Source organism: Lupinus angustifolius, chromosome LG10, assembly GCF_001865875.1.
Source record: "Lupinus angustifolius cultivar Tanjil chromosome LG10, LupAngTanjil_v1.0, whole genome shotgun sequence".
Lineage (NCBI taxonomy): Eukaryota > Viridiplantae > Streptophyta > Magnoliopsida > Fabales > Fabaceae > Lupinus > Lupinus angustifolius.
The window spans coordinates 10341656-10350407 of record NC_032018.1 but is presented as its reverse complement, the minus strand read 5'-3'; the positions used below and the strand labels follow the sequence as shown (position 1 = coordinate 10350407).

Below are 8752 nucleotides of genomic sequence, written 5' to 3'. Positions count from 1 at the left end.
ATATGCTTTGAGAAACACTTCTATGAATATGTATGTAGAAACAACCAATAAAATCTTGACAGCACATTAAAATTTTAATTCTAATTAAAATTCAAATATGTATACACAAATGTCAATGGTGAACATGATCAGATAAGACTTCTCCTTTACTCGGCCCAAAATATTAAGTGGGCCATTTTTGAATCCGGACTCAACCTAACCCAAATGCTAACCAAACATGAAACAAAAATTTTCTGTCACTTCATCTCATTTGTTAAGTTGTGTAAGCATTGGTTTGCAACATAATTACATGATTCCCTTGTTTAGCTTAGGTGCCACATACCAAATTCCTCATACCACGTATCAGGTGGAAATCTTCTAATAATGTACAAACAGAACAGACAAACCACATAGACTAATACCATGCAAGTATGTGCCTATTTGCACTATAAGATACATTACTAAAGTCACATGTGAACAACTACCAGCATGTGCTTCTTACCATTGAATGTTCAGTATTAGCCCATCAACACTAACTCACTAAAGACTGTTCGTCCACTACTTATATCTATATCCAGAAAATAAATTTTCTTCATGAAAATACATCATGCAAAGCAAGATTAACAGTTATTCATGATAATGTTCCACTTCGACAATACAATGTATTTACTAACACTTCATCCTCGTAATTTGTTTAAAGAAAAACAAAAACATCTATAAGGCATGTTACAACAGTAGCAGTATCTGCCTCCTTTTTTTTTACATTGTTCTACATTTTTCCCTCTTTGCCTGCCCCAACAAGGGGTTGTTCTTGTCCCTTACTAGTGTTGAATCTAGGACTTAAGCCTAAACCGATGAATGATGTTAACGTACCACATCAAGCTTCTTGCCCAGGACTCCTATCGTCGTTGTTGTTAACACCATCAGAAAGCTGAACCCATAAGCTTTGACTTCTTTCCGCTCCATTTTCCCAGGTTTGTTGTCTTACACTTCTTTCATTGGTATCACCGCCATCAGAAAATTGGGCCCATACACTTCGACATTTTCCTTCTCCACTAAATTCCTCTTCACACCCTGCCACTGTCTTTAGCAGTTCCGATTGTAGCAATGGACAGTTTTCCTTAAGATACTCAAAGCCATCAGATTGCATCACCGCTGCAGCAGACAGAATAAAGAAAAATGATCTGAGAATCAACTGCTTGTACATCTGAGGAACACTACTTAGTTGTTTCCTAATTATCAAGCTATTACTAAAAGAAGATAATCTGAGAGACAAACAGATATGGGATTTGTATAAAGGATGAAATGTCACTTTTCAAATGAGAAATGCAAGCTCCACAAATTTGATGTGTATGTGAGCTTGCAAGCTACCACTGAGTCAGTATTGATAGCATAAAACCACATTGGATTGTCAGCTTTTAAAGGGGTGGCAATATTAAGAGTAAGGCATTAAGTAAATAAGGAAGTCTAGTGTGGTCCACAAGTCATGAGGCTATCCCACCTAATGAACTAGTCTTAGATTAAGCACTCATAAGACTAATAAGTCATAAAATTTAGTCAATCTTCTTTTTCCTTTTTCCCCATTTTTAAATGATATGTAGCCCTCTTAATCAATCTTCTTTGCATGAAATGAGGTGCAAAGAAGAAAGCTGCAGACAGCTTTTTAAACAGATTCCAAACTCCAAAGGTGGAGAATTGAAAACAATAAAGAAATTGGATATTGGTGCCTCTGCTATCTTTTCTCAATACAGAATCAGTCACTATATTTACACTTCACAGAGTATTATCCTAGCATAAAAATGGGAGGGCATCAGCACAAGGGTAAGATTGTTTGCCTTGCGACTTGGAGTTCATAGGTTCAAATCATGGAAATAGCATCTTCGCTTGGGAGGTAAGGCTACGTAGAGGTAGCATCCCCCAACCCTACTAGGTGAGATCCTATCCAATAGGCCGAACTTTTTATACAAATGGGAAACATACAATCACACAAAATGTAAAAACTTTTTCCTCTAGAAAAGGAACATGCATCCTCACTCATTATTACAAAAAAAAAATGGAAAGTACATCAATTATAGTTATCACTATCAATTCCAGTAATTATGCCACATGTTTACCAAGGACATAAATAACAGAAGAGCTAAGGTGGAACAATGACAGTGTGTCTCTTTTACTACCTCCTTTTTCTATACTTAAAATATTTACACTAGGAAGATAGTTCAATTTTCATACCAGTGGATTTGATGCAAACACTGACAGGAATTTGAATGTCTTTAAGAAAATATGGACATAACTCCTTAAGGCAGAGGCAAACTACTCTAATATTTGAAAGAATGAGTGAAAAAGAGAACAAGAAGAGAAGAAAAATAGATAAATATTGTAGAACTTCGAGGGTCTTCTTCCTCCCTTCCCAAAATCGAAAAGGCCCTAACAATCCGCTCAATCACTGGATGCCTTCTTCTCTACCTCTTCTTCCCTTCTGAAACCTTTTCCCCTTCCTTTCCACCCTCCTTACGATGCAGGGAAGGCTGTTAAAACCAATGCCCTCTTCTGCCCTTTGTTGTCTCTTCCTCAAAGTGGAGGCTAAGTAAGGTCCTGCAACAACTTGAAGGGGCTTCCACCAGGGTCCTATCTAAGTAGTCAATCCCAGATGGCGCTGGGCAGGGTGGTCAACACCAAAAATGCTATAGCGGGTAGCGGGATGACCTCTATTGGGACACTTAGATACACAATATTACACGTGTAAATGCTCAAAATAAAGATATTCATAATTAATAATCAAAAACATTTTTATTGTCAATAAGCCTCTAAAGTAACTAGCATTCAAATGAAGCGGAAACAAATGAAGATGGCCACCACACTTTAGGAATGGTTCAGTGGAGCACAAATTAAGTTACATAATAGAAGAACAGGGGATGGGGGCGGCTGCTGCAAAACCAACTGATTTTCTAGAAGTCATTACAAAATAGCTGGAAAAGGAAAATGCTGCAGAGAGCAGGTAGTTCCAGAAGGTGGGTGTCGGCTGCTGAACAAAGAAGAAAGCAAGGAAGAGAGATCAAAAGTGAGAGTGTCTGGTGCGAGGGAGAAGCAGGTCTAGGTTGCAGGAAGTAAAAGTCGGAGTAAAGTGAACACTTATTAAGTTTAAGTGAGGATAATAAGACATTTCAAAACATAAAGGGGCAGCCCAATGCAGTAAGCTCCCTTAGTGGGGTCTAGGTAGGGTAGATGTATGCAGCCTTACACATGCAAGCGAAGAGACTGTTTCCCAGATTTGTATATGCGACCTCGTTGTCACTAAGCAACCTTACCGTTACGCCAAGCTCGCCCTCTTATATTTAAAAACATAAAGGCAGTGGAAAATATATATTTGGCGAGTTAAAGAGGGTAAGATAGAGTTTTGATGAGTAAAGGCAAAATGGTAAGAAACAAATAACTGATATTAATTGTGAAGAAAAACCCCTAATTCTACTAAAGAGGGTAAGATAGAGTTTTGATCAGCAGACACTCCCTAAAGATGTTTTCGCTACCAAAAAATGTGATGCTACAGCTTTTCGCAAGTAAATAGGGCTTTCGATCTGTCGCGTTCACTACTGGAAAATGCGATGTTACGGCGTTTTGCATGGCGAAACTCCACTGCTCTGCTCCACCTCTCCACAATTGTGCTACTACGGGTCCCTATTCCTTGAAGCTTATTAGCTTAATGACTTGGTTCTTAATTCCTTGGAAACCTACTAAAACATGATAGTCCCATAACAGCTCCTAACCTTTCCCCCTTTCTTCCCACCTTCCTTCCCATAAAGGCAAGCCTGTTACATGCCAATTCCCTCTGATGCCCCTTGTTGCATCTTCACATATTATACTTCTTATCTCCCTTAACTTCAGTAACCATGGGGTATAATACAAAGTGATTTAATAAGATTATGCTTACTAAAGATTGCTGCTTCACATGTTCATTATATTGACAATTAGAAATCTATGTCCATACAACCAAGTTTTCTAGTGGTGAAAAACATTTACTACAGGGCATTTTCATCAGCATGAAAATAAAAACAGAGTAATGAGTTTGTTTATGTATAGCATGTTAAGTGTGATTTACTAAACACCTTCTGCAACTTATATCATGTGCCTGTTTGAGATATAAATTTTCACACACTAAACACATGTATAAAAGTTCAGACATTTATGAATAACACCAGCCACGTTATCAGTAAAGCCCTTCTAAAGAAATTTATGTCAGAACCTATGTAGGTAACCATAAAGCAAAAGACGGAAATAATAAATGCATGTATTGTATACTGCTTGTCAAATAACAGATATAATATCACTGAAGAATAGTAAATACTGCAGACAGAAAACTGGTTCCAACTTATTATAAAGCTCAGAAGCAGCTGATTATAAATTAAAATGTAGACTTGGATGGGAATATTATGCAGGAAAACTCACCAATAAGGTTTTCAGCAGAAAATTGTAGACAGATGGACTTTAGTTGTGTAGCATGATAACGATCAGCAAGGGCCAGAATATAGGCAACAGAATCTATAGATATGTCTTTGCAAAGTACAGACTCGCACATCAGCTTAAGCCTTGGCAAGCCATATTTTTCTGCAGCAGCTAACAATTTAGCTGCAAATGTTTCAGATACTGAATCTAAAAATGATGAACGTGACATATAGAGCTCTTCATCTTCTATAAGAGCATCTCTATAAATAAAATGAAGCAAAGCCTGCTCAACAATAGAACTCGAGAAATATTAGATAACGAAGCAAATGATATGCTATGCTAAATTGATAAGCATGCATGCGGCATGGAATCAAAGATAATTGGAAAAAGGATAGAGGGGGTAAAAAATATATTTTTAAGGAAATTGCTACCTTAAAAACCTTAGGTTCCATGTCAGTAACAACTACATCATGATCATCTTCCTCCATCCCATTGAAAAACTCAGTTTCAAATGCAGTTGATCGAGCAGCCAATACAAGCTTATGTGCATGAAACCGTTCTCCATTGACAGAGAAAGTAACATCAGATCCTTCCTCATTCTCTAACAGCATACCAAAATGTGCTCCAATATCAGATTCGGGAACATGTATTGTGTTCAATTTTGAACAATCTATGGATGACACCACAACACCAACAGTGCAATTAATCTTCAAGCAGTCATCCTTAAGGAAGGATGAAGCTTCAAGTTGAGCTCGTTTGAAAAAGCGCTTATAGCCCCTACCATAAAAGAGTAGTAGTGCATCAGCCACTTTATAAATAATATAATTACCATAGTTTGCTAGCATGGTAAGTTGGATGAGCCATCTAGTTAGTCTCAGATGTACATGCAATTAGTCAGTGATTAGTCACTCTCTAGTCTATATAATCCACATTATTGACTGCTTGCAAGAGAAATTCATTGGTGCTCCTTATGTAAGAGGCTTCATTATTTTTGTGAATGAATTATGAATCTCTTGAAGTACACACCTTTTACCATTTATCAAAAATTATTTTTTTCTTAAATCTTTCCCAGTAATCTCCAACTCTAATTTTCTCAAAACATATCACAAACACAACGGAACATTTAATGGTATGGATGTGCATTATACGTAAAAGTATATAACAAAATCACATGGTTTTCATAATAACATCACATATATGACTCTATCTAACCAGAAATTAAATTGGACAGTCTGGGGCATAAGGCTCCCCCGCCTAATGGAGTCAAGGCACAGACTTAACCCACAAGCATAACTGTTGTTTCCGAGATTTGAACCCGTGACCTCTTGGCCACTAAACAACTGTCTTTTAGGGTTCATTTGTGAGTTAGGTTTTGGAGGGGAATGAAGGAAAATGAAAGACTTTAGAGACATGAACCACACTGGTGAGATGGCTCTGAAGCTTTCAGTTTCCCCTTAAAAAACCAACTTGCAAACGGACCCTTAACATACATTGAGCTCAAGGGCGCACTCTCTAACCAAAAACTAACAATTCAAAACAATAAGCCATAAAAAACAAAATCAAAGTTCATCAACAATCAATCAATCAACAAAATGATTACAACAAAAATGAAGTGGCAAGACTAACCACATGCTGCCGCGATACTTAAGAGTATAAGGACCGCTCTCGAGGGAGCGGTCAAAGTGGCTATGAACCTTATGCTTGGCATTAGGCGACTGATCAATAAGAGTGAGCTCAAACAAAGCCCGAACATCGGTGCCATCGCTCGCGAGAGCGATGAACACTGAAACATAAGCGGAATTATCCTCAGGATTCTTCCCATCAGGATAAAAGTATATAGCCCACTGATAACCTCCAACGGTAAACGTCTCACTCGCGATGTGTTTCCCAACGCCGATTCCCTTCGCCAGAGAGTAACCCTTTATCACGAAATTGTGAGAACCGTTAACGGTTTCCGTCACCGAACGGGAACTCGTGCCGCAACCGGCGATGGCGTTGTTATTGTTCCGGCGACCGGAACCGGAAGAGTTGTGGTACATAATTGACGGTGTGAATTGGTTTGGTTAATTGTTTGATTGGATCTCTATGGTATGGTGATGTGAGGAGGGAAAATTTGTTAGGGTTTTTTGTTTGGAGATTGGGATTGGGGATTGGGGATTGTTTATGCTTATTACATTTTTTTAGCGACCCATTTTGTTCGTTACATATTATTTTCACATGTTAGCTTTGAGAAAAAATAAAAAATCAAATTAGTAATAAAAAATTAAATAATTTAAGTTAAAATAATCTAGAGTCATACAAAATGTTAAAATAATTAATACCACTCATATTCAATATTTTTAGGAATCATTTTAGATTCTCAAATTTTCAAATATAAAATTAGTACACGAAAAATATTTGAGGAATTAAAATAAATATTTATTCTATTTTTTCTTACATTTAAGGATTTTTGTCGTCATGGTTTGGCTCAACCATTCTGATGTGTATGTTTGCAAGTCATATGGTCAAAGCAAGAAACATGAAAGGTTGATAAGATGAAAAATATTTAGACACTCTTCAGTACTGAATAGAGATTTTGGCATATGTCACAAATCAAGTTTTAATATATGTAATTTGAAGTTATTTTTCAATAAAAAATAAAATAAAGAAAAACATTTCTCCTCATATCTCAACACTGGAGAGTCTAATATTAGAGAGGAGTTAGACTCGGATAAAATTAATGACATTATGCCACGTCACTTTTAACACTCAATTACAAAATTGAGAATTTTTTTAACATTTTTTAGAGAGGGAAAGAGGTTGAGATATGAGGTTGAGAATGGTGAAAAGGAGAAAGGATAGGGGAATTAGTAATATTCCAAGGTTTTTTTTACATATATTTTTGGGTGATTATAGTAAAGGTTGTTAAGATTGTTTTAAAATATGGGAGATGCTATGAATGTTTCTATCTCTTTCACAAGGAATGTTTAGGTTATTCGCTTTGATTTTGCTCATTTTAGAAATTTGAGTAATCAAGTTATGACTAATATTATCGTTGAACATTGTGTGTTTGGTTTCACAGCAACTTGTTCTAAAACATGGCTTGTATTTCTAGAAAAAAGTGAGTAATGACATTCATAACAAGTTTCGGTCTATAAGATTATGTTAGTTAGATAATTTAGTCTACAAAGCTCCTTTCTCCCACACGTTTACAAGGATATTGGAATTTTATTAACAATTATTATTTGATCTATAAATAAGTTAGGATTTTTCTCCACTCTCATACAATCTTATGACATTCTTGGTTGTAGAATATGTGGCATATGGAAACTGATTTTTTTTTATTAAAAACAAAATCAAGTTCAGACATTTTAAATTGGACTTCACACAAATGTTAAATTTGGCTTTCTTGTAAGAGATATTTACTTTTGATTTGAACTTCTTTTGGAGATCCTTGTTGAATGACCATTTAAGTGAAAAACTTATGTATTTGGATGTTTGTGAGTTATGTTGGTAACTTAGCTAAATGCAAAAACGTAAAGAACAAGGTTGAAGATGAATTTGTGGAAGAAAACAAATGGAAATTAAGAAATTTGATGATGCTACAACCAAGGATGGTTAATAACTAGTAGTTGGACGTTGCGAAGGATGATTAGCCGAACAAGAAATCCCTGAATTGGTTTAGCTAAAAACTAAGGAGAAGACTCCTCACAATATGAACTAAGCAATACGTTTAAGCTAGAATTCAAGATGTGTTCGTTCATCAAAATGAAAATACATTTATAGATAGTGTAACAAGACAAGAAAACAACACCATAATAAAAATGCAAAATTTGAGAAAACAATAAATGTTTTGTCCCCACCAAGTTGAAAGAGACAAACCTATGAAAGGTCATACATATTATAATAAAAATGTTGGTTTTACCCTAGAACCAATGTTGTTTGGACCGAAGTAAACAATTCGACTAATACAACCCTAGACCAGATATGGGAACGACTTTGTATAGGCCATAAATCACTTAGTTAGTCATCCCGCTTTAAACCGCTACAAATCACTTTAAATCGAGTGATTGGACCGACTGATTTGCTCATATTAAAAAAGTCAAAAAGGAACAAATGTGTTATAATCAACTGTGGAACTCTATCTCGTCTCACCCTCATCCATCATTAACTTGGAATCTATATATACTTTAACTTTAAAATACATATGATGTCGTCTAGTTCGACCAAATGTTTAAACTGATTAGACCCTCCATTTGGATCTCTGACTCGGATACTGTAACATTGTCTAGAACCACTTATTCGGAAGGGGATTACAATTATTTAGAAAATTACAAGAAAATCCAAAAATTTGCCC

General features: G+C 36.0%; 1 protein-coding gene across 1 annotated transcript; it reads right to left on the bottom strand.

Annotated features, from left to right (window-relative positions):
* LOC109358634 (BTB/POZ and MATH domain-containing protein 4) lies at positions 551-6592 on the bottom strand. The gene is made up of 4 exons (XM_019602986.1): positions 6043-6592; positions 4848-5193; positions 4420-4699; positions 551-1134 (listed from the first exon to the last, which is right to left on the bottom strand). Exons 1-4 carry the CDS (start codon positions 6453-6455, stop codon positions 857-859), a joined length of 1317 nt encoding a protein of 438 aa, XP_019458531.1. The 5' UTR covers positions 6456-6592; the 3' UTR covers positions 551-856.

Excerpts from the sequence above, each read along its gene's own strand:
- LOC109358634 (XM_019602986.1), bottom strand. The coding sequence starts at position 6,455 with ATGTACCACAACTCTTCCGGTTCCGGTCGCCGGAACAATAACAACGCC. Across the intron at positions 4,700-4,847 it reads TGGAACCTAAGGTTTTTAAG|GCTTTGCTTCATTTTATTTA; the intron begins GTAGCAATTTCC and ends ATTGTTGAGCAG. Across the intron at positions 1,135-4,419 it reads TTCTGCTGAAAACCTTATTG|CGGTGATGCAATCTGATGGC; the intron begins GTGAGTTTTCCT and ends TGTCTGCTGCAG.